At 40.2% G+C, this 26,556-nt stretch overlaps 1 protein-coding gene across 1 annotated transcript in view; it reads right to left on the bottom strand.

Moving 5' to 3' along the window:
• SNX30 (sorting nexin family member 30) overlaps nt 1–26,556 on the bottom strand; it is a 149,615-nt gene that overhangs the window by 54,548 nt on the left and 68,511 nt on the right. Inside the window, exons 2-3 of the mRNA XM_077142150.1 lie at nt 23,642–23,833; nt 10,089–10,199 (exon numbers count right to left, since the gene is read on the bottom strand). Of these exons, the coding sequence (XP_076998265.1) occupies nt 10,089–10,199; nt 23,642–23,833 (303 nt within the window). The remainder of the gene's footprint in view (nt 1–10,088; nt 10,200–23,641; nt 23,834–26,556) is intronic.

The raw sequence follows: 26,556 nt of genomic DNA, 5'->3' as shown, positions 1-26,556 counted from the left end.
TTCCCGGAGCCTGCCCATGCCAAAAAAAGTACTGTTGTTGAGCTTGTTTTTGAACTTCATAAAGTTCAAACAGACATCTCCATTCTGCTTTCTGGAACGTCTCCATACATGATGCAAGTAAGTGTAGGAGAATCATTTTCCTGCTCCATCGTCTTGCACTGTATGACCACAGGATAATCTGTTCATCTTCTCTCTGAACAGGCACACATGACCCAGTTTACAACTTCACGCGCCACTGAAGCAACGTGGCCGTGAACACTCTCACAGATGCACTGCAGGAAGTGTGCTGGTCTCTATAGGGAACAAACCAAGGTCAGGACAGCCAAGTCAAAGAGAGTATGTTTTCCTGGATCTATTAAGACCATCGTGTGTTTTTCTTCCTTTAATACAGTAAGTGGCAAATTAATATATTTTCTTTTTTTTTTGCACAGGCAGGCACTGGGAATCAAACCCGGGTCTCCAGTACAGCAGGCAAGAACTCTGCCATGGGCTACCAGCACCTGCCCACAAATTAATATATTTTCTAACGTGAAACGTATCTAGCTATTCAAAGTGGGAGTCTGAAGACAAGCATTTAAGTCGACAACTCCCCAAATCCCATCGTATTTCATATTTAAATTGTAAACCTTCAGGAGGTTTACAAAAGAACCAGGGATAAGGTACAGCAACAAGGACGGGTGGACACAGTATTCTGCTTCTGGGGGCCTGCGAAGCCAACAGCGGGGAAACCCAAGAAGCAACCTAGATTTATACAAAAAACCTTTAAAAGATTTAGGAATTGGCAACATCAAGCACTCCTGGAAATGGGGTACTTGGGGTGTGAAGGAATTCAACAGCTTCAACTTGAAAGGGCTGCGGAGAGTCAGTGTGACTCGGGGCACAGTTCTCATGAGTCAAGATTCTGGCACCACGTTTCCCGGGTTCATCTCCCACCTCTGCTACCTGCTGGCTGTTTGACTTTTGTCATATTCTACAATCTCTTGGTACTTGTTTCCTCATCTGTAAAAAAAATATGTAACAGGGTAACCTCAAGGGACTGTTACAAGGATTAAATCAGTTAATACTAAGTGCTCTGAACAATTCTTGCCATACAATAAGCACTCAACAGATGTCTGGTTTTTGGCTGGAGGAATGCTGGCAATTTCACAGGACTACCATCTTCAGGGATGACGGGGTCCAGCTAAACCTTGGGATGGCTGGAGTGTCCAGAGAAGAGACTGTGAACTGGGGGATTTCTCTAGAATGCAGGAATTCAAGCTGAGAATACTGGGGGATTTCTCTAGAATGCATAGTGGAAAGGTTTTGAAGTGAAGGAAGAGTGGGGAGAAGAATCTGAAATAAAATTACAGCACCTCACGGGGATAACGTTTCCAGGATGGACAACAGGTGGAGACTACACTTCAGTGGAATATTAGAAGTGTGCCACAGGTCAGATGCTGAAGCCTCCCAGCCCAGTATCATGGCCCAGTCAAAAACACCAGAGGAGGCGTCTTAAGAGGTATGTGCATCCTTTAGGCTAATTCCTCTTTCTGACCAGTTTTTTCTCATGCCATTAGCCAGCCATTACCCTTGACCCCTTTACTCAACTCCCAATCCTACTTGCTAAGCAGGTTACTATCTTCCCAAGGTGGGAACCCAGAGTAAGGATATCACATGGAATTTCCCTAACCACTGTGCTTCCTCTACAGAAACCCATCTACTCAGTACCGTCCTCACCTCTATTCCTCAGGTCTCTATAGACAACATACCTCTGCCCCAAATAATTATTCCACCTGTGTTCTTGATCCCTTTAGTTCATTAGCATATACCGGTCATCATCAGTTAATTATACCTTCTCTTCCTTGTACCTTCAACCTCTCCTGCTCACTTGGCCCTTTTCCCTGAATCTACCGATATGGTTGGGTGTCTTTCTACCAGGGGAAAAAAGAAATTCAACCATGCCTTGGCCTTCTATTTCCTTCTCTGCTCTCCTTCCTGTCTCAACTTAACCTTTCTAAAAAGAGTAACTTCTCTTTACTTCCACCCTTGTGCCACTGATTTCTCAACCCCCCCTCCAAAAACAAATCAAGCAAACAAAAAACTGGTTTGCAACTGCCCACAGTGCTGTGTTTCTCTGCCCTACCCCCACTCGCGGCAGAAACTACTCTTTACAGATGCTCACCAATGACTTTCTCATTTCCCAATCCAGTGGATATCTTTCTGTTCTTATTTTATATGAGTCCTCTGCAGCATATTCTTATTGGCTTACACTAACAGGGAAGCTTAATGAGCAAATAAGTGGTTAGATGTGCCTCATTTACCCTAACAGATGAACCCTGAAATAGTTATCCATTTTTCAGACTTAGTACATCGAACTCTTGGTTTAATGAATCAGAGGAGCTTGCAATTTAAAGGAAACCTAGCAGGGACCGAGGCAGAATCCTTCTGCAAACAGAATTTCCTTCTCTAATAAGCATTATTTTTCCCAAATGCACATGACATCAGAAATTTGTTTCTTCCTCTACCAAGTTTCCTTAAAGGGACACACTCTCAGCCTGGCCTCCATAATTGCTGTCCTGGTTGTTTATACACAGGAATCCGGATTGCTGATGAGATTATAACCGAGAAGTTAAGAATTAACAGATGGTGATGATTACTGAATCATTATGTGGGTACTGTTTTTACTTTCTAGCATACTGCAGAATAGTCAAAAGTTGATACCTGAAATTACTGAAACTCTGAACTAGTCTCAGCCCCTTGCTTATACCGACTAGTGTAATGGTTATTCTAGCCTAGTCCCAGACCTTATCTATACTTGCTATTGTGATGGTAACCACTCTACCTTCCCTTGTTTGAATCCATTAAAATCCTAAATTCCTTCGACTTAGGGGTAGGCCATCTGATGTCCTGGTTCCCGCTTAGCAATGACCACTTTCTCTCTTTGAAACCCTAGCGCCTCAGGAATTGGTCATTTGAGTGCATCGGGCAGAGGGACCCTCGCTTTTGCTTAGTAAAAAGCTCAAGTGCATCTATAGCCCGTAAATGAGACTGCACAAGTGAGGGTCTCAGTGCTGTTCTGGAACACAATTGATGCCTAATAAATGTAGGTTCTTTTTATCAATTTGCAAATACTGAGAACAGAAAGCAGAAATGGGAGGGGACTAAGGGATGGAACTCCCACATATCTTACATATATGTGTGTGAGTGTGTGTGTGTGTGTGTTACTGGACAAAGGCCGTGGGTTCTTTTGCCCAGCATACTCAATAACCAATTCCTGAGACACCAGGATTTCAAAGAGAGAAGGAGTTTATTACTAGGCGTGTAGAAGGAGAGCAGATGGCCTAGCGGCCCAAAATCTGTCTCCCCAGGTGTAGGGGGTTCAGAGTTTTTAAGGTTTTTAGGAAGGGGAGATGAGGTCATTTCAAATAGCAAGCTCCAAGCGAAAAGGAGACAGTTTTATCATTATCATTTCAATAGGAGAACAGATGCTAAAAGGTGGGGGGGGGGGGGGGCAGAGCAATCACTTCAAGACTAAAGGTGGAGCCAAAAGGAAGGGAGACAAGTTATCCTTCAATAGCAGAATCTAGCTGATAGGGTTTACGAATGTCTGGGGCTGAGGCTAGTTAATGGCTGACTCCAAATTCTTCACTAGCATTACAGCCTTTGCCCCACAAGAAAATGACCAGATAAAGGGGGTAACAGCTCTTACAGTCACAAAGGCACAAGGTAAGGGCTTTTACAAACATTACAGGTGTCAGGGCAGCTGGATTACAATAGGGATTTCAGGTATTCCTGTCTGTTCACTCTAATATCCCAGAAAGCAAAAAGGAGTGTGATTTAGTAATCAAAATCCTGATTTCTCAGACAGACACACACATACACGCACGCCAGCACACACAAACACACACATATTAGTACCTGCAAAAGCCATATTGGCAAAGCATACAATAAATCATCAAATATTTCAAGGTTTAATCTGCTGTACCACTGTATCTTCTTTCAGGTTTATAAAACCCTTCATAAGGCAGATTAATGGGAGATATTTTTATATTCTATGTAAAAACAAAATCAAATGTATATACTAAAATCACCTGTCTAAAAATTTAAATTGCTATCAAATAGAAATGAAAATGCATTTCTGATACTCACTGAAAAAGCAAACACCTTCCATTTTAATACCCCTTAATTCTTTGGTAAAGCACTGTTACATAAATTTCATATTAGTTCGTAAGATAGTAAAGCATATTTCCTGTATATTGTTACTGTAAAGTCACTATTTCTGGGTGGAAAATCTGGCCAAAAATTTCAATTGCTCAATCTTTAAATGCCCAATTTCCTGTCGTCAACATTTAAATTATATCTTCTAAGCAACTCAACAAATATTTTGTTCTAGTTCTGCATGCCAGAAATTTATTTTTCCTACCCTAACTAAACCAAAAGAAATATTGCTCCTAAACATAAATAACTAATAAACAATTGTGCATCAATATAAAAGCCTTGTCCCTAAAAAAGAAAATCACTAAGGCTGGCTTAATTCAAAGTACTTAAAAGTTCAACTACTTACTAATTTATATACCAGGTAATCTAAAAGCACACATACTTAACAGTTAAGTACAAAAAAAAAGGGGGGACCAACTAGAAAATGAAGTTTATATTTCATATTAAGAAAAGCAGAATATTTCATATTAAGAAAAGCAGTTTTACATTACAAATTTCTTCTCATTGATTCCTATGACAATTTGCCAATACCTAAAAGAAAAAATAAATACAAATGCATCTTTCCAACAAAGCTTCCTTCATGAAAATCGAGGGAAGCATTAAAATTCCAATAGAATTAACTGCATCACTAGTATTTAACAGCTGCATTTGCTTTATCTTCCAAAATCATTGCCTGTCTAATTATGAAATCTGCTGCAGCAAATAGTAGTGACCCAGAAAAGGAAGCACAGAGTACTAAAATCAATTTTCAGGACAAAAAGCAAAGAATCCATATCACAATGAAGACTTCCTAGTGGCTCCAACTACTAGGGAAAAAAAAGTGAAGTGCTATGACGCATTAATATGACAAAGAGACACACAACACACTTCTTAGACAATATGGCATTTTGAAGATATTTGATTACTTCTTTCCACTTCTAAAATTCCAAAGGAACAAAACAATACAAAACTAGGAAATGATCTGTTGCAGCACCAGGAAACATAAAAGGGTACAGATGATAGGCCAGAATTTGTTAAGACACAAAGCAGAAAAGTCAGTCAACACCAATTGCTTGTGATTCTATGCAGGCAAAGAAGAGGTCAGCCTGGGAAGCAATGAGTTGAGTTTCCCCAGTAGAGCCCAGGAAGCTGTTCAGAGCCATAGGAGCTAGGAACAAAGGCCAGCTTTAGGGACACCCAAGGGAAAAGGTAAATCAGAGAACTCCAAGTGGCTATCCAGAACCAAAATCTGGTTTGTCTGTTCCCCAACAACTTCATGCAGCCCCAATGAAGCCCCAGGGAAATGGCAACTTTACTTCCATGCTTCTAACATAGGGGATAGAATTTGAAAGCTTAGCGGTTCTTGAACATTTTTAACCAATTCTGACTAAAGTTGGTCAAAAAAAAAAAAAGCAGGAACTCACAGCCATGCTTCCAAATTTTCCAATTAGTTCAAAATATTCCGAAGTTCATTTTGAAGTTTAAAATCTGTGCAAATAGGTAGAAAAGTTTGAAAACAAAGTAGACTGAGGGGTGGAGACAGAAAAGGAGAACTACTCAATCATATATTTAAATGTGCTGTGAAATTACAGTATCAAAGGGTGTGGGAAGGGCACAAGACTAGAGAGAGAGATGTAGCAAAAGGTTCAAAAACTGCCCAAGAATACACAAGGCTGGGCGGGCCACAGTGGCTCAGCAGGCAAGAATGCTTGCCTGCCATGACAGAGGAGCCGGGTTCGATTCCTGGTGCCTGCCCATGTTAAAAAACAAACAAAAAGAGAATACACAAGGCTCATTCACAAAACATGATAAAAGTTATTAGCTATTCATAAGTGGTTCTGGGATGACATGCTTCCTATATGATGATTCACATCAGAATGAATTCTAGATTTAAATATAAAAAGTGAAGACATAAAAGTAATAGAACAGGGCAGTGCAATGATGGCTCAGTAGCAGAATTCTCGCTTGCCATGCCTGAGACCAGGGTTCAATTCCCGGTGCCTGCGCATGCAAAAACAAACAAACAAACAAAAAAACCCACAGTTAAAAGTAATAGAACAAAATACAGAAAATATTTTTAATACCTTAGGTTAGAAACAGACTTCAGAGTCAGAAACTGTAAAGAAAAGATAAACCTGGGGGTGGGGGTGGAGAGAATTGTTTTTTAGGGAGACAAGTCTAACACGAATGACAACTGGAAAAAAAAAAAAAAGACAGACAGATAGGTAGATAGACAGACAGATAAATTTTCCCAACTGAGTTCATTTCCTTCACAAATATGTGATGTCTACAAACCAATAAGAAAAGACAAGAGAAAAACAGTCAATTTACAAAAGAAAAAAATGCCAATTCCAACAAAGCCATGGGAAATTATTTCAACCTCATTAGTCATAAAATTTTAATATACAAAAAAAACTCAAAATAGAACAAAGAAATAAAGATAAAAGATAAAACTATAAAACTCCTAGAAGAAAACATAGGTGTCTATCTTTGTAACATTGGATTTGGCAATGGTTTCTTAATATGATGCCTAAAGCACAGGAAAAATAGATATATAGGTGTTTATCAAACTTTAAAGCTTTCTACCTCAAAGGATACTATTAAGAAAGCGAAAAAGACAATCCATTGAATGGAGGAAAATTTCTACAGGTCACAAGTCTGAAAAGGGGCATATATCCAGAATATGTAGAACTATTACAACTCAGTAATAAACAGACAACCTAATGCAAAATTAGGCAAAAGATCAGAATATAGATTTTCCCAAAGAAGATAGACAAATGGTCAACAAGGACATGAAAGATTTCAACATCATTGGCCATCAGGGAAATGTAAATCAAATACCACTCCATAAGCATTAGGATGGCTATAATAAAAAAGATGATAATCAGTGACGGTGACAATGTAGAGAAACTGGAATCTGCAGGGAATGTAAACTGATACAGTCACTGCCAGGCAGGAAACAGTGGCTCAGTGGCAGAGTTCTCATGCCGGAGACCTGGATTTGATTTCCGGTGCCTGTCCATGCCAAAAAAAAAAGATACCACCACTGTGGAAAACAGTTTGGCAGTTCCTAAAAAGGATAATATAGAGTTATCATATGATTCAGCAAGTCTACTCGAGACATATATTTTCAGCATATACCCAAGAAAAATTAGACCATATGTCCATACAAAAACTTGTACATAAATGTTCATAGCAGTAGTATTTATAAAAGCCAAAATGTGGAAACACAAATACGCAAGTGTCTATCAACTGATAAAAGGGTAAATAAAATATGGCTTTTCCATGCAGTAGAGTTATTTGTTAATAAAACAGAATGATGAACTGATACATGCTATGACATGGATGAAATGTGAAAACTTTATGCTCAGTGAAAGAATCCAGTTGCATAGGACTATAGGATTCCATTTATATGAAATGCCCCAAATGGGCAAATTCAGAGAGACAAAGAGTAGAATGGTGGTTGCCAGCACTTAGATTAGTGGTTGCCAGGGAGCTGGGGGGAAATGGGAACTCTGGAGGAGAACTGCCAAGGGGCACAGGACTTCGTTTTAGGGTGAAGGAAAGGTTCTCAAATTGATTGTGGTAATGGTTGCACAACTCTATGAATATACTAACAGCCCTTGAATAGTACATTTTAAGTGGATTAATGGTATGATATGGGAATTATATCTCAATTAAGCTGTACTTTCAAAAAAAAGAAATGAAAATGTGAACAATAATTACATTACACTTTTAGAGAAAGGGCCTCCTGTCTATCTTGGAATCCCTCCTCTCACCTGTTTTTCCTAAGGACATTACCAGGCCTAGTACAAAGATAAACACAACACCGAAGCTTTAACAGACGGACACCTGCTAGAAAAATTGCTAGAAAATGTCGGGGGTGGGGAATAGCATTTGTTCCTGGCTTGGCTTTCACGTTTGAATCAGCAATGTTCTCCTATGTTAAATTGCTCTCCATCCACACAGGTGAGTACCAAGATTTTTACAAAGAGACTTAAGCCTCTCCTTGCTTCTAAAGTACCTTCCTACTCCCTACTGCCCCCACCTAGACCATTGCTAAAGGAATTTCTTTAAGGAAACCGTTCTTAAAGAGACTCTGGGTCCACCTTGGGAGCTGTGGGGACTATTTCATTCTCTTTCAGTTCTGGCTTCACAGCGTCTAATGTATTTCACCAGTGGCTGTCGCTGCCCCGTCCGCGGTCTCTAAGCTCCAAACCTCAGCTTCACTAGCAGACAGGAGGGAAGCGCGCTGGGTGAGCGCTGGCGCGGACAGAGGGCGACTTCCTGCCAAAGAGCACAGTGTCGAAAGGGAGGGAAAAAGGGGTTACCTGTGCCACACCAGAACCCTGACGAACACTACTTCAAGCCAGGAGATCAAGGTGAACATCAACAGTTATGAATAACGTTGGCAGCACATCCAGACATGGCACGATGGGAATGCCACGTCACCCCTGTGCTTTCCTCCACAAAATACATGATAACCCCAGTCTAGCTGGGAGAGCAATGGCAGAGACATTCCAAGAGAGGAGATTCCACCCTAATCCCTGACCAGTGCTCCCCCAAAATGCCAAGGTCATCAAAGACTAGTAATGCCTGAGAAGCCATCACAACCAGGAAGAGCTGAGGGAGACACGATGCCCGCCTGGATGGGATTCTGGGCGGGAAAGGAACACTAGGGGGAAACTAAGGAAACCTGCCTAAAGTATGGACCTTTATCTAATAACAGCGTCTCAGCATTGGTTCATTAATTGTGACAAACGTACCACGCAAATTTAAGATGTCAGCAGGGGACACTGGCTGTGGGGCTCACATAGACTCTATCGCCACAGTAATGGTATAAATCTAAAAGCTACTCTAAAATAAGCATTTATTGAAAACATAAAAATAATTCGCCAGCTGCCAATTCTGCCAAATTAAAATTCGGTGGTGAGGACTAATTCCAACTGTTAAAAAGCTGTTTCCTCTTCAGGCATGTTTTTAACTGATTAGAAGACAGAAAAGCAAAACTTCAGGGTTGGCGAGCAGAGGGAATAAGGGGGGGTGGAATTCCCTGAGGGAGAACCGAGTCCCCTCCCTCCTATCACAGCACTAGCAGCTGGAGAACCGCCAGAGGGGACACAGCGCAGAAACCGGCCCCCTCCGTGGGGATGCAAGAGAAGGCTGGGAGTTGCGGAGGTGACAGAAAAACGGGTCGTGCAAAGAAGTTATCCTTCAACCCAGGTTTCTACGGGAGATAAAGCCCCTCTGAAGAGTTTCCTGACCCAGACTGCCCAGAAGCCCCTACGGCCTAAAGAAACATTTGGGGTCTAAATAGTTAACTATTTCTACTAGTCAGAAAAGTACTCAACACGTCTGTCGATTTAGTATTCTTTTAAAGTTTATTTGTTCTGGTTCTTGTAGAGAAGTAATAGATGGGTGTTATGCTGTGTCAATAAACAGGGCTAGGTGGGGTCTTTTCTTTGACTTCTAAATGAAAACCTCAGACTGCGTGTTGGCGACACGCTCCCGGCATTACCCATGTCTAAGGGACGCCCAGCTGCCGTGAGCGCAGGTATCCCGCGCCCCTCCTTACCTGGCGGCAGCAGGTAAGATGCAGCAAATGAGAATTCGGACTATCCGCATCTCAAAACACTGGTACAATGAAAATCAACACCAAACCCACCCACCCCACCACCACCAAAAGAAACAGGCATACTTTGCAGCAAATCAGAAACCAAAATCAAAAAGGTGACATATGCTGTACTGTATCCTTAAACAGGAAAAATGCTTACATACGTTTTATGGGTCAATCTGGTATAGAATGCAAGGCAGAGGTCACCCCTCATTTAAGGGGTGAGAGTTCAGTGAACACCCACCAGAAAGATGATGCAGAAAAATTGAGGAACAAGCTGCAGTGACTTACTACCTACGGGAATGAGATGAGTGGGCTGGGACTCTTCCAGTTTGTTCCTCAACCAGTCGAAATCTTGGTATCTTCGTCGGACAGAATATTCCGGAAGGTCAAACTCCACCCGGGTACTCTGCAAATAAGAAGAGAGTGGGACAAAAATAAGCAGTAAGGAAGAGTAGCAGGTCTTGGCTGAAGGGAAGGAAAGAATGTCATGGGTCGATTCGTGTTCCCCACACAGCCATGTTGCAGTCCTAACCTCTGCCTGGTCCTGTGGATGTGAACTCATCTGTAAACAGCATCTTCCAGGATCCTGTTAAGATGAGGCTATCCCTAGAGGAGTACCGACATGATAGCCACTGTTCTCAGAAATTAAAGTACAAGATAAAAATGGCTCAAGCTGTATTTTATAAAGGTACACTTTCAAACAAAAGTCTGCATTAATATATGACACCAAGAAAATCTGAAAAATACATGAACAAGAATCACCCATCAAGGAAAAACTTGAACAATTTTGGTATCAGAAATTATGATTTCATCCTCCCTAAAAGCTGTGCTCTCAGTCTGAACAAAATTGTGAAATTTAAAGACTTAGTCTCGGACTGATCCCCAACCTACTTTTTCTGCATCTTTTCCCCTTTTCAAGGTCCCACGTGCTAGCATATGCCCACAAAACACAACCATTCCCTGTGATTGGAGAGGGAGGCAAGAAAGATTTAGAGAAATTCATTCATCGATGTAGGTATTTGTGACTATATAGGAGATTCTGAAAAGGAATTAATATTATAAAGTTGGAAGGGGGGAAATAAAACCAGACAATGCTTAAATCCAAAGACAAATCACCGCTGACACATTTTCGGCATACGGTGATAGAAATGTTGGGACAAGTAGCCTTGGCTGAGAAGAACTCTGTACCTGGCACAGTCCCAGCACCGACACCAAATGACTGATGTGCCACTAAGCCTCTCTCCACCTCCTTTCCTCATCCTTAAGAAAGTGGGAAGAGATGTTCTGTAAGAACCTTCCAGTGCTAACAAGCTCCATCTGAGGACTTTCAGGGACTGTGAACCTATAAAGGATTATTTCCAAAAGTGACAATGAAAGCAACTCATTTGCTGTGAATGGAACCAACGGAGGGCTCTATTTTTGCCTTCCTAAATGTTACAGGAATCATCAACTGATACTTCCTCTTTATTATACTTTTTCAAGTTCATTTCATAAATTATAGTTTATGTAATTTTTCTACTCTAACTTTGAAATCTATATCCAGTAACTACAAAAAGCTACACAATAAACATGATTGTTTCTGCCCCAACCAACTTCCCTTTTAGGGAACTGGCACTTTCCCCTTGTATCTATTCAGGTTATATGCACTTATTTTAAAATTTCAGGAAAATAAAGTACTTAAAAATAAAAGATCAGCTGTAATCCTTCTAAATAGAGACAACTACAATTAACATTATGATTTAAATTTTTACATATTTTTTTAAATTCAGGTTCATTTACTCATATTTTCCATATCTTTTGGCTACATCTTGGACATCTTTTTTTGTAAGTTTACATCTACTAATCATTTTTAACACTTACATGGTATTACATGAAATGGATATGCCGTAATTAAACCAAATCCCCATTTGTTTCCAATCTTTCAATAAGCCAATAATGCTACAGTTAACATCACAGTATATACTTCTTTGTGTGCTCATCTGATAAGTCCCTTAAAACAAATTCCTTGAAATAGGATTGCTGGATAATAAGAGCATAAATATATATTATTGACAAAGTGCTAGAAATTTCATACCAATGCATATTCTCATCATACATTTGTGTCAACCTGGTTATCTTTGACGGACTGATAAATTAAAAGTAAATATCATTTTTCTTTTCCTTAGCGAACACAGGGATTAAACATCCATTGAAATGTTTGTTGGCCACCTATTTTTCTTTTTCTGTCAAGTGACCAGGTTTGGTTCCCAGAACTTGCCCATGCCAAAAAAAAAAATCTACAAAAATTATGAGTCCTGTTTTTTCCATTTGTGTAGGTTCTTTATAGATATTTACCTACCATTTAACTTCCAAATATTTGTTTCTGATACAGGAATTTTTAATCATCATGTAGCCAAATTCACCCATTTTTTTTCTTTTGTGGTTCCTGTTTTTAGTGTTCTAAATAACAAGGCCATTCCCATTGTAAATTTATAAAAATATTCACCTATATTCTTTATTTATGGCTTCACAATGGTAGGAATCTACCATTGGAAAATAATTTTTAAACTGCGAAAAAGACATCTGTACAATGATATTTATTGCAATATTATTTAAAATAAAAACGAAGCAATCTAAATGTCTAAAAGTAAAAAACTATTAAGAAAATTATGGTTTATTTATTCTATGGTTACTGGTAATTATGCCTGTAAACGGTTTTTTTTTTTTTTTGCATGGGCAGGCACCGGGAATTGAACCCAGGTCTCCGGCATGGCAGGCAAGAACTCTGCCTGCTGAGCAACCGTGGCCGGCCCTGTAAACATTTTTATTGACAAAAATGGTTCACTATAGTTTTAAGGGTGAAACAGCAGGATACAAAATCAATTGCACATACACTGTGATTTTACTTAAGTAAAAAATATGGGCATAAAAGATAAAAGTTTATAAGTGGTAATGAGAATTATCCTCTTTATACTCATTCTTATTTCTAAATTTTCTGCAATTTTCATATAATACTTTTATGTCCACGTATACACCTGGAAATGCTCATTTAAAAAAAAAAATCTCCTCTGAGACCTGAGGGATTACACAGCTGTAAAAGCTCACTTGATAGAAAGATCAAAGGAGAAGGTGGGGTGATCACAGAGAAGACAGGATTTAACAAATGAGTTAGTCTCCAGTGTCTTAGAGCAGCTAAAAGGAAAAACCTAAAATCCTGGAGCTGTAATCTATACCAAACTCTGAAATCTGTTCTATAACTAACTGTTGTGGTGTGCTTTGAAATTTATTCTTTTTTGTGTATGTTATTTTTCACGATTAAAAGAAAATTTATTTGATGCTTTGTGATCATATGAAATGATATGGCAAAAATTATCATGAAGCTGGAAGAGACTCACGTTCTCTATCCCAATATTTACTTTACTGCATCTTGTTCCAGAAAAGATATAATAGTACAGAGAACACAATCAAATGCTATAAAACAGAAGTAAGGAAAAAGATAAAGGAAAACAGGGACAGGCAGATAAAACCGAGCTAGGAAAGCAGCTCACAAAGCACACTGGCCATGGAACACTGCATACTGGCTGAAACTGGGCCACAGTGAATTTCTGGAATGAAACCCAGACAGTTACAGGATGCACAGTATTCATAAAACACACAGGCCAGTAAAACTCCAACTGTGAGTATGCAGTAAATTTTAACTTGGTCAATAGTCGGGTCAAACTTAGAAAGGAAAATAAAGTGATAAACATGTGTATTTCTATTTTCTAACACCTGTGGTAAACAAAACAATAAACAAGAAAGAAAAGCACCCACCCATAATTCCATCGTCACCGACAACCCTAGGCCATTCCGCTCTACGCCCTTCCGTACACCATATGTCTACAGCCTAGAAAGGCCACAAGGCAATGGGTTCACACCTACAGTCGGATCTAAGAACAGACAACTGAGCTCAAGAGCTGTGAAGCAGAATATTTTCATCACGAGAAGTTTAACCTAACATTCTATATGAGTACTGTCTTCCATTTCCTAGGGCTGCTGTAACAACAGTACCACAAACTCGGTGGCTTAAAACAACCGAAACGTGTTGTTGTCTCCCAGTTCTGAAGGCCAGAAGTCAGAAGTCAAGGTGGCAGCAGGGCCCTGCTCCCTCCACTACCTGCGGGGAAGAATCCTCCCTTGCCTCTTCCAGCTTCTGGCAGTTTGCTGGCCATCTTTGGCTCTTCTTGGATTGCAGCTGCATCATCAGTACATGGTCTTTTCCTTCACATTTGTCTGTGCCCAAATGTTCACTCCTTTTAAGGATACCAGTCATATTGGATTAGGGCCCACCCTAATCCAGTGTGGTCCCATCTTAACTAATCACATTGTCAAAGACCCTATTTCCAATTGAGGTTGCATTCCAGGGGGCAGGGGTTAGGAATTAAACACATCTTTTCTGTGGTAAACAATTCAATCCATAATCATCTCTTTGGCCATCTCTAGGCAGCTGTCAATTAAATTTTTTTTTCTTAATTTCAACACTTCGGAGGACCTAGCACAGTCATTGTAGGGCATGCATCCTAACCACAAAAGGTCTCCTTACTCCCCAGGAGGTGATGCACTCAACAGCTATGGCTGAGCTATCCCAAGGGCTGCCATTCAATACAAAATTACAACCAATTCACTCCCAAGAACTGCAGTCTTCTTCAGAAGTGCTATCTGTCCAGGCCGAAGCTGGATCCTAAGAAGCCTGGGGGACTTTCCCTTCCAATCTACTAGAGGGACTGCTTCCCTTCTCAAACAGCAGCCAGCTAATTGCATTCGGCCCCCAAATCCCAGTGTCTTAAGGTAATGCCTGCGGCTGACGACAGGAGAGGCTCTCAGCCACCCATTCTTAGGCTCCTCTGGGCTCCCTTTTCTCTGACCTGAGTTTCCACTTCTCTTCTTTCTCTCAGATTTTTCTACCAAGTTGTCTGGGCCACCCATTCTATAATTAATAAAGTCTTGCAATTCTTCAACCTATCCAAATTCTGAAACCTGGCTCTCCCCTGAGAATCCAACTTCCCTGTCATCCCATGAAGTGGAAAGCAGCACATTTCCCCCATTCCTTCCCCCAGGTCAGGAGTTGTCTTGCCGACATCCTCATCCCACACAGCTCCTTACTCACTGCCCTGGAAAAGCCCTTTCTGGTTCATGCCACCAAACTATATACATCCACTATCCCCCGTCACAGCAGCCATCAGTTGACCCCTTGTCACTTCTACCGATTCCCTAGAGACTCTAATACCCGACTTTGAGCCTTCCTTTCCAAAGTCCTCCTCTAATCTCAGTACCCTCATGATCCTGGTGGTTCATACAAATGACACCCTGCTCTCAGCCAACAATGGCTCCTTTCACTCCACCCACTCTCATGACCCCTCTGCAGACTCTGTCACCAGGCAGAGTCTCACTAGTACCTCCTATGTTTCAGAATCCTTTGCTCTCAACACCCCTGGTTTTTCAGCCTTTTGGGAATCTAAAGTTCCTGGATTCTGTCTATTCCTGTCTTTACTGTCCTGCCCTAATCAGCTCAATTCTATGCCCCATCACTTTAACCTTTACATACTATAATGGGTTCAATAATGTCCCCCCAAATTTCATGCCGACCTGGAAACTCAGAATGTGACCTTATTTCCAAATAGGGTCTTGGCAGATGTAATTAGTTGAGATGAGGTCATACTAGATTAGGATGGGCCCTGAATCCAATCACTGATGTCCTTATAAGAAGAGAAGAGAACACACAGACCACAGGGAAAGCTCACGTGAAGACAGAGGTAGAAACAAGTGGCTTGACTCAGCTACAAGCCAAGGAACCCCTAAGGTTGCCAGGAGCCACCAGAAGCTAGAAGAGGCAAGGAAGGATTCTTCCCTAAAGCCTTCAGCAGGAGCATGGCCCTGCCGACACCTTGGCTTCTGACTTCTAGATTTCAAAACCAGGAGAATAAATTTCTGCTGCTTTAAGCTGCCCTGTTTGTAGTTCTCTGTTACAGCAACCCAAGGAAAGTAAAATACTTAACAATATGCTTAAGGTTCCTTCCCCACTAACCATTTGCCCATCTCTGGCAAAAATGCAACCATCCACTTCTTGCTTTACTAGACCTGGGCAAAAAAATTCTACTGGAGGAAAAACCAAATTCAGCAAATACCCAGATTGACACAATAAATTCAGGGTCTACAACTGGACCCTCGAGATTGCCAAGCAATCTTTTTATACTTCCTTAGTCAACTCTCTCTGCCATTTTGCACATCTGCTATTAAAAGGTCTGTAGAAGTTTAGAAAACCTTTAAGCCCTCCTTCAAAACCTCCCTTTCACTCTTAGCAAAAGACCTCATTATCTATTCACAGAGAAAACTACACCTATGAGCAAAAAAAAAAATCCTCAGCTTCCTGCCACAGACCTTACAAACTTCCCTTCCTCCTCCCAAAACAATGGAAAAAAATGTTGCTTCCCAGGGAAAGTCAGTTCTCCACTTCTGCTCAGGATACTATCACCTTCTCCTTTCTCAGTGGCTTCCACCCCTCCCCCTGCTCTTCAACCTAAAATCCCCCACAGCAATGAACCTGCCCTCCCTGCAGGCACCAGTGACCTTCTGTCATTAAATCCAGCAAGTACTTTGTAGTCCTTAGACATAACAGCCTCTGAGCAGCATTTCTACTCTTTGACTACCTGGGCACTTGAAGCAAGGAACAACTTGGGGGCTAAGACCTGGTGGTATCAATTTGGAATGGACAGAGTTGGTCTAAGAGTACATCAACTGTGGTATATAGATACAATGGTCTACTGAGCAGCTACCAGAAGGAATGAGGGTGGGCCACAGTGGCTCAGCAGGTAGAGTTCCCGCCTGCTGTGCTGGAGACCCGGGTTCGATTCCCGGTGCCTGCTCATGCCAAAAAAAAAGAAGGAATGAAGTTGTGGGGCAGGCCACCTAGGTGAATGAAACTTGAGGACAGTAAGGTGACGAAAATAAGTCAAAAACAAAAGGACAAATATTATCATGCCTCAATAATATGGACTAAATACAACATGCAAACTCTGAGAATTGAATTTGAGAGCCGAGTTTATCAGGGGAACGCCTATTGTAAAGGTTCCTAGAGCAGACACATCTATTTCCGAGTCGTAATGGTCACTTCTAAATTCTGAAATGCTGAACTTTTGTGTATAGCCTGGTCGTTCCCCAGAAGCACACCTTGTTATCTGTGTGACACCTGAGACTCAGGGTTAGAGTTCCGCAGCTATGAAAGTTAGCATTACCCCATACTTCAACTATTAAGGAGGCTGAGAAAGAGATCAGACTTCAATTAGAGACATGAATGAGGTTGATCTGGTTAGGACTAAGGTAAATCAGACTAAAAGGTAAAGGGTTATATTGACTGTGTTTTAAACTTTAACTTCTGTGTAAAACCAAAGGGAAGAGATGTTTATTTGGTGGAAAATTTATATTTTCTGTAGCACACTATTTAATTGAATTTGTGAGGTCAGTGTATTTGAATACTATAATTACATGGAGCCTTGAATAGCAAGTAAGATCTTGTTGGTTTGTACAGGTTGGTGTGATGTCTTGATACATCCCAGAGTAATCTGGGCAGAAGATTTAAAAGCATTTGCAAAAAAAAAAAGCATTTGCAGGGGGTGCAAGGGTAGTTCGGTGGTAGAATTCTTGCCTGCCATGCAAGAGGACCCAGGTTCAATTCCCGGTACATGCACTTCCCAAAAAACAAACAAGCTAAACAAACAAACAAAAATTCAAAAAATGGTGTGACGATGAGGGGATACTCACATGGAAACACACACACACACACAAAAAGTATTTGCACGGGGTACCCGAGTGCTCGTAGGGTGCATGGGTGGTTCAGTGGTAGAATGCTCTCCTTCCATGTGGAATACCCAGATTCAATTCCCGGACCATGCACCAAAAAAAAAAGTATTTGCAAAGTCTCCTTGAGAGACTGGGGAGAAAGTTTGCAAATATAAAACCTCCCCACCTGGGGAATTTCTGATATTCTTGTAAGCACTGGGGACTACCAATTTAACAGGCCAAGACCCTGATCTTGGGGCTTGCCCTTATGAAACTTACTTCTGCAAAGGAGAAGCCAAGCTTATTTATGGTTATGCTGAGGAGTCACCCCAGAAAGTCAATTTTGTTGCTCAGATATGACCTCTCGCTCTCTCTAAGTAGGCTCTGCAGGTGGATTCACTGCCCTCCCCACTACGTGGGACATGACCCCCAGGGGTATAAATCTCTCCGTCAACGTGGGACAGGACTCCGGGGTGTGAGCCTGATACAGGCATCGTGGGGGTGACAGAGTCTTCCTGACCAGAAGGGGGCTAGATAAATGAAACAAAGTTTCAGTGGCTGAGAGGTTTCAGATGGAGTCGAGAGGTCATTCTGGAGGTTATTCTTATGCATTATATAGATAGCCCTTTTTAATATTTAGTGTATTAGACTAGCCAGAAGGAGAAAAAGTTAGAATGGGCATAGTCCAAATACCTCTAAAAAGTGGGATGGAAAGATCAAAGGTGGTGGTGGAGTTATACGAGAAGATAGGGTTTAAAAAATGAATATAAATTGCTGAATCATCAAATTGATATTTCTTTTAGTCTCCAGTATCTTAGAGCAGATAGAAGAAAAAACTTAAAATTGTGGATTTGTAACCCATGTTAACCTCTAAAATATGTTCTACAACTAATTGTTGTGCAGTGCTTTCAAATTTATTGCCTTTTTGTATATGTTATTTTTCACAAAAAAAGGAAAAAAAGTTGATTATGATGATAAAAAAATATTTATTCCTTCTAGGCTCCTATATTCTGGAGTAGCTAGAAGGAAAAATCTGAGATGATGGCATGTTAGCCCATGACAAACTCTAGGACCTGTCCTGTAACTACTTGTTGAAGAGTGCTTTGAAAATGGTTGCTTTTTTCTTTCTTTGCTTTGTATACGTGTTATACTATAAAATAGAAAAACTTAAAAAAAAAAAAAAAAGAATAGCCAGAAGGAAATACCTGAAACTGTTGAACTGAATCCAGTAATCTTGATTCTTGAAGACTATGTAACTATATATCTTTCACAGTAGGACTCTGTGATGGTGAAAACTTTGTGACTGACACCCCCTTTATCCAGCATATGGACAGATGAGTAAGAAAAAAAGACAAAAGATAAATAATAGATGGGGATAAAGAGTATGGAATATTCTGGGTATTCTTTTTAATTTTTATTTTATTTGGAGTAAAAATGACAATGTTCAAAAGCTGATTACAGTGATGAATGTATAAACATATGATGACACCATAAACCAGTGATTGTAAACTTTGGATGATTATATGGTTTGTGAATATATCTTAATAATTTGCATTTAAAAAATGCAAAAAGACCTGCTGATGACTGGTGATAGGATAAAAGAAAAGAGGGGCAGGGTGGCCCCTTTAGAAGCTGAAGGCTTCTTCTCATCCCCTCAGCCTCCAGTCCATTTCATGTCACTGCCAGTTTCCGGAGCCATGCCATGGTGCTGGACCATGGTGCTGGGGATGAGAGCCATCTCTCCCTTAGCAATCACGCTTCTGGAAGCATAGCGCAATTATTAATAATTCAGACCTGAGCTGAAGTTCAACATCTACCATATTATTACTTATATATCCTTGAGCAATCTTCTTAATGCCTCTGTGCCTCAGTTTACTCGTTTATAAAATAAGGACAGCACCAGTACCTACTTTGCTGAGTGTGACAAGTAACTGATAATATACTTAAAGCACTTAGCACAAAATAAATGACGGCTTATCCCTGCAAGAAAAAGGAGTAAAAGTGTGCTTACTAGTGTTTCATGGCACTGAAAGATGCATGCAATGCATTACATGAACTGACAGAATGCAAAATACCCATTTGTGTAAATGGAGTAGGGAAAGATAGTTCAGGACGTTATAAATGATTATTTCTGGCTGGTATTTTTCTATTTTATTCTTTTAGCATATTTTCATTTTCTCATTTTTCTACAATGAGCATACGTTACTTATAGAACAATAAAAATTAAAGGGTTAGGGAAGAACAGATAAGTGTACAAGAGTTTTCAGCTATTATTACGATGTTACTTTCCATGAGTCTGCAGAGAAAAGAACCAGGAGCTGCCTGCCCTGAGAAGGCCTAGGCTGGGTCTCTATCACTGGAGAGCGAAGACATATGTTTAGATCTGCTGTGGTGAGGGGTGGCTGGCAGTGGCTCTCAGCTCTGGGTTCATTTAGCTTAGGCCAAAGTCGCTCCGTACTTTGTCCAGGCTTGGTTATTGAGAACCCGCATTATGATCAGAAAGTGGAAGCCTTGAAGAAAAAAGCAAGCCTTTTTGTACAGCTTTGTCCTCTGAGCATTAATTTTATTTTTAGGGCCTTGGCAGAAGTGGACCAAGTATTGGGGAGCTGTCACCATTTGTCCTCTCTCTCACACCTGCACAATCCTAATACATCCTTTAACAGAACTTGCAAGAAGACAATTCCAAACATATCACCAAGATATCAAACCGGGTGTCACTATCAGCAAGAGGAAAAGGGGAGGACTCAGTGAGAAAAAGAACTTAGTTCTGCAACAAGTTTATCTGCGGTGCTAGCATCACAGCCAAGGGAAAATGTAGGATTGGAACTTAGTAAAAGATACCCTAAGACATTTTCTGACTTACGGGAAATCAAATAATGCCAGAAGGGATGGAAATAAGGACAAAGAGGAAAAAGGTAAGGAAGGAAAGCGAAAAGGCAGAGTAAAAAGTAGGAAGCCGCAGCAGGTACATTACCCTGAGAATCAGGTAACAGAGGTTCTGCCATAATTGCATTTTGGGGGGTAAACTGCAGGGGTGAGGAATCAAGTAGGAAAAATACCAAGGCAGGCAGGCATGTGCATGGCTGCACAGCACTAACCTTACTTACATCACGAGTTCAAGAAAAACAGGTTTTACATTTTCCCAAGAGGGTGAAAAAAAATAAGTCAACACTGAGTAAAAATTTAAAAAGAAATGGAAATATGCACAGAAATACATATCAGCCTAGGATCATGGAAGAAATAATACACATCTACAAATCAAGCTCAATGCCTGGGAGCAGGCCTCCAGTGGGGTGGTAAGGGGGGGACTTGTATGCATACACACACACGAATGTTCAAATGTGAACTAGCTGGAGAAAAGACAGGTCGTTAACATGAAAATATTTGCAAAGGCTTAAATTCCCAGGGAGAGGTGTAAATCTCCCTGGCAATGTGGACAGAAATCCCAGGATGAGCTGGGACCCTGCATCACAGGACTGAGAAAACCTTCTTGATCAAAAGGGGGAAGAGAGAAATGCGACAAAATTAAGTCTCAGTGGCTGAGAGAGTTCAAACAGAATTGAGAGGGTATCCTGGAGGTTATTCTTATATATTATCTAGATATCCCTTTTTAATTTATGGTGTATTGGAAGGGCTGGAGGGAAGTACCTGAAACTGCAGAGCTGTGTTCCAGTAGCCTTGTTTCTTGAAGATGACTGTATGAAGATAAAACACTTACAACGTGACTATGTGATTGTGAAAACCTTGTGTCTGATGCTCCCTTTATCTAGGGTATGGACAGATGAGTAAAAATATGGATAAAAAATAAACAAATAAAAGGGGGAACAAAGGTTAAAATATATTGGGAAGATGTATATACTAATGGTCAATGAGAGGAAAGGGGGAGGGGTATGGTATGTATGAGTTTTCTCTTTTAATTTTTTTTCTGGAGTGATATATGTTCTAAAAAATGATCACAGCAATGAATACACTACTATGTGATGATATAGTGAGTCACTGTACACCATGTATTGAATGCTTGTAGTTAAGAATGTTTGTGCTTGCATGTTGTTTTAACAATAAAAATATTTTTAAAAATAAATAGATTCCCATGGAGAAAAGTTAAATAAATTACTATATAATTGTAGTATAAATAACTAGGGAGAATATTGAAAGAGTAAGCTAGATTTATATTCACACAATCTTGGAAAGGACTTCAATACCATAAATTGGGGATAAGAGGAGTTAGAAAGCATTATTGCAATGAGATCTGAATTATATATACTTTAACTATCCAGGTGTGTATGCAAATGCAAAGAAATAGGACTGAAGGACACAGCTAAGTTTAGCAATGGCTGCATTTGGCGAGAAGAACCATGTAACTGAGAAGGGTTAAGGGGGATGCATGCTCTTTTTATTCTGTATTTGGTTTCTTTTCTTTTTTACAATAATGAATTTATGTTATATGCCTAATTTTTAAAATGGAATCTTTTCATCCAATAAAAGATGAAAAAACAAAATTTGAAAGTATGTCATTCCCTGCTTTTCTTCCAAAGAATTTAAACAGGAAGAGAAGATTCTAAACTTCCAAAGTATAAAATAATTTTGTTCTATAATGGAAAAAAAAAAAAAAGGCACAGTAAAAGAGGGAATGTTGGGCCACGGTGGCTCAGAGGCAAAGTTCTAGTCTACCCTGTCGAAGACCTGGGTTGGAGACCTGGGTTCGACTCCGGGTACCTGCCTATGCAAAAAAAAAAAAAAAAAAAAAGTATACTTCTTAGGATGGCTGTGAAAATTAATCAGTTAAATCTTAGCACCCTGAACCTCACAGGTACATGATAGAAAGTCAATGAATATTAGTTCAAATCTATTCCTCTCTGATCCCCCATCTCCCTACCATTAACCCCAATTACGTCACATTCTAGTCATGTTCTCATTCCAGGGATTTAGGTTGATATGATGATTCACAAGTTTCAAGACTAATACATTATGAAACATGTTAAATAGTATCATGACAGAAAAGAAGTGAAAGTACAGGGATTTAACATTTTACTTCTAAGACTTTGGTGACTATTATATTAAAACTATATATATATATATTATATATTTAAAACTACATAAAGGTTGCAACGGTAGCTCAGTGGGAGAATTAGCGCTTGCCATGTGGGAAACCCAGGTTCAATTTCCAGTCCATGAACGTCCCCAAAAACAAACAAATAAGCAAAACAAACAAAAAAATAAACAAAAATCCAACAAATGGTGCTGCAATAATGGGATAGTAACATGGAAAAACAAAAAAATATGACTCCGCCATACAGCATACAAAAAAAAAAAACTATATATAATCCTTTTCATCTGAGAGTTCAAATAGAGTCTAGAGGCTATTCTGGAGGCTATTCTCAGACAAGATTTAACCAGGTATTACTAATTAACATGGTTTGCCAACCCCCAACCAAAACCATCGCTGTTAACCCTAAAGAACAACTAGGGCTCTATCTGAGATTCTATAAATGTTTCATGTACTAAGATAACTTTCAAAAAACTACAACCTCCAGATGGGTTCCTAAACCAGGTAAGTCCTGAAACCCAGAGGGGCCAAGCTCTCCAAGATTATCAACTAGTTTCATCCCTCTATTCCATATTATCGACAGCCCCTTGCAACATGAAAAAAAAGTTAGAATAGGCAGAGCCCAAATACCCATAAAGACTGGGAGAAGGTTCAGAGGAGAAGCTCCAAGGAGTTACAACAGAGAAGTTAGGATTTAACAAATGAGAATGACTGCCAAATCATCATACTGATATTTCTTTCCTGGAGTAGCTAGAAAGAAAGATAAAATTGTGGAACTGTAACCCATACCAAACATTGAAACCTGTTCTGTAACATCTTGTTCCAATGTACTTTGAAATTTATTGTTTCATATATACGTTATATTTCAAAATAAAAAATATTTTTTAAAAAAAGTGAACTGAGTTGTAGAAAGGAAAGGAAGAAAGCAAATGGGGGAATCATGGAGTTAGGACCCCAATTCTCACAACCCTTCATGATGAACAGAAAATAACGAGAGGGGGACCTACTTTAGTGGTGATCCTATATGTGATGTAGGTCTCCATGGTACAGACGTGCTTCTTGGGATCATCAACCGTGACAAAGAGATCTCTGGTCTCACCATCAATGTCATCATCAAGTTGAAGTCTGTTGAGAAGGGAAGATGAAGAAGCTGGGCTTGAAGTGCCTGCTGGAGTACCACCATTGGGCAAAATGAGATCCTAAGAAGAAAAAAAAAAAGTTACCGTAATAATTTAAATGAAAAGACACAAACTGTCAGCAAAACTGGCTGATCTAGCCAAACCAATAATATACAAACGACTTTCAAAAATGGTAATTCTAAGCTTCTGGAATAAGCCAGTCTTTTATGACCAAGAGAGGCTATCACAGTGCCCTCCACCAAATTAGTACCAATTCACCCTGAGCAGGCTCTGGAGAAACCAACACAAGCAGACAGTTCAGGGAACAGAGACCCTAACAGCCCCACCATCCTTGGAATTCAATCAAAAAAGAACTCTTTTGAGCTTACCACATACTTTGTTTTACCTCTTTTCTCAAGACTACCTCGCTGGACCCAGGTGTGAACACTTGGGACCTAATCCCTCTTAAGCACTTCAACATTCAAAAAATAAATCAACCATTACAAAGAAACAACTCAACAGTATGTGCCTCCTGAAGCCCATGCCACACCTATGAAACCAGCCAAAAATAGAATGAATCTGAATCCTGCCCAAGTCTCCAAACACACTACCAATTTACAGAGAATAGAGAGGACAGAGGAACATGTTAAACAATATTAGGAATATGCAGTCAGCAAAATCCAAACTATGTGAATAAATAAATTGCAAGGAATTTATTATCTTTTTTTTGTTTGCATGGGCAGGCACCAGGAATCGAACCCGGGTCTCTAGCACGGCAAGCGAGAACTCTGCCTGCTGAGCCACTGTGGCCCGCCCAGGAATTTGTATCTTGAATAAATAAATTGGAAGAAAAAAAAGAGAGAGAGACAGAAAGAACACTTAAAAGATGAAAGAAAATAAGAAATATCAGCCAACTGTAATGGATCAACATTATTTAAATCCTGACTAAAAACAAAATGTAGAGAGGCAGGGCAAGATGGTGGCATACAGAGGTGTGGAATTTAGTTCATCCTCCAAAGCAGCTCGTAAATAGCCAAGAACTGCATGAAGGGGGACATCAGTGACTAGACACATATCATACATCAGTCTGGAAAGGGTGGAAGGGCTGAGACCCTACAAAGAACTGTAAGTCTCCCAAGCTGGGGTGGCTGGCGCCCCTCCACCCTGGGCACAGCAGGCTGGTTCCCTGAGGAGAAAGGAAAAGGACTTTACTAGCAGCAAGGACTTAGCTCATCCAAGCTCCAATTATGGAATTAATTAACAAATTCTGACTATTGAAAATAGGCGCCCAGCACAGATAAACCTGGAGTAAGCACTAAAGGAACAGTTTTTGCCCCAGCAGAGAGGAGGGGAAACAGACAGGGAAAAACAAAAACAAAAACAAAACAGAGGATTTTTCAGTTGGACAGCACAAAATACTGGAAAGGGGCTGGACCCCAAGAAAAGGGGACACACAGATCTTGGGGACACACAGAGCCACCTACCAATTCTAGCTCTTGATTGGCAAACTCGGGGAGCGGTGGTCTGGCTCTGAAAAGGCTTTTTTTGTTGTTTAGTTCTTAACAGCTCAATAGATAGAACTACAAGCACTCCCAACACTGCCCCAGGCTAGGATAGGATTAAGGCATGTGGAAGAGATAAAGTAAACAGTCAGGTGGATAGGGACAATTCCCTAAAAGGTGTATCTTCCCCAAGAAACAGGGGTTGGGGCCCAGCTCAAGTGGAGACCCTCCTTCAGGGAATTCAGGCCCAGGGGCTGGAAAACAGAAGCAAGCAAAACCCACCTCCTATCTCAGCCTCTGTCTCAACCACACCACTGGCAGGGAGACATTGCTGAAATTAAATGTATCTCATCACTTTACACCAGTGGGGAGCAGCAGGCTGTTAAGTGCCACATGTTGGGAAGGATAGGAAAAGCACAGACTCTAAAGGCATCATAGGAATGTCTGACAACCTGCTGGTCTCACCCTGAGAGAAACTTGATACTGGCTACTCTCTTCTCTTGAGACAGGGGTCTATCTGGGGAAATCTGACTAGGGTTGATCATATCTGAGGACACCCACCTCAAAAAAAAAAAAAGCTCCATATAGTCAGGACAAGAAACAGAAATAAAACTGAAAAATTCAGATCGGTTAAACAAGACCTATGCTGGAGGTCTAGAATAAATTGAACTGAATACCAAAGATCAAATAGAGAACAAAGCCATCCAACAAGAAAACCCTAAGTAAAAAAAGTGAAAACAACATCCAGAATAAACTAACCAAGGAAATCAAATGCCGAGACACCAGTAAAAAATAATGAATCACACCAGGAAAATCAAAGATATGGCCCAGCCAAAGGAACAAACTAACACTTCAAATGAGATATAGCAGTTGAAACAACTAATTCAGGATGCTCAAAGAGACATGCAAAATCTCATTAAAAATCAAATCAAAGAGTTGAGGGAGGATATAAAGAAGGTATTGGGCGAACATAAAGAAGAATGCAAAAGTATGAAAAAACATATTGCAGAACTTATGGGAATGAAAAGTATAATAGAAGAGATGAAAAAAACAATGGAACCTACAGTAATAGATTTGAAGAGGCAGAAGAAAGGATTAGTGAACTAGATGGCAGGACATCTAAAATCTGACACACAAAATAAAATATAGGGAAAAGAATGGAAAAATATAAGCAGGTTCTCAGGGAATTGAATGACAACATGAAGCACATGAATATACATATTATGAGTGTCCCAGAAGAAAAAGGAAAAGGAGCAGAAAGACTAATATAGAAAATATTCACTGACAATTTCCCATCTCAAG

The sequence above is a fragment of the Tamandua tetradactyla genome, chromosome 2, assembly GCF_023851605.1.
Source record: "Tamandua tetradactyla isolate mTamTet1 chromosome 2, mTamTet1.pri, whole genome shotgun sequence".
Lineage (NCBI taxonomy): Eukaryota > Metazoa > Chordata > Mammalia > Pilosa > Myrmecophagidae > Tamandua > Tamandua tetradactyla.
Note: the sequence above shows the minus strand (reverse complement) of the source record. Positions and strands in the feature narration are given on the sequence as shown.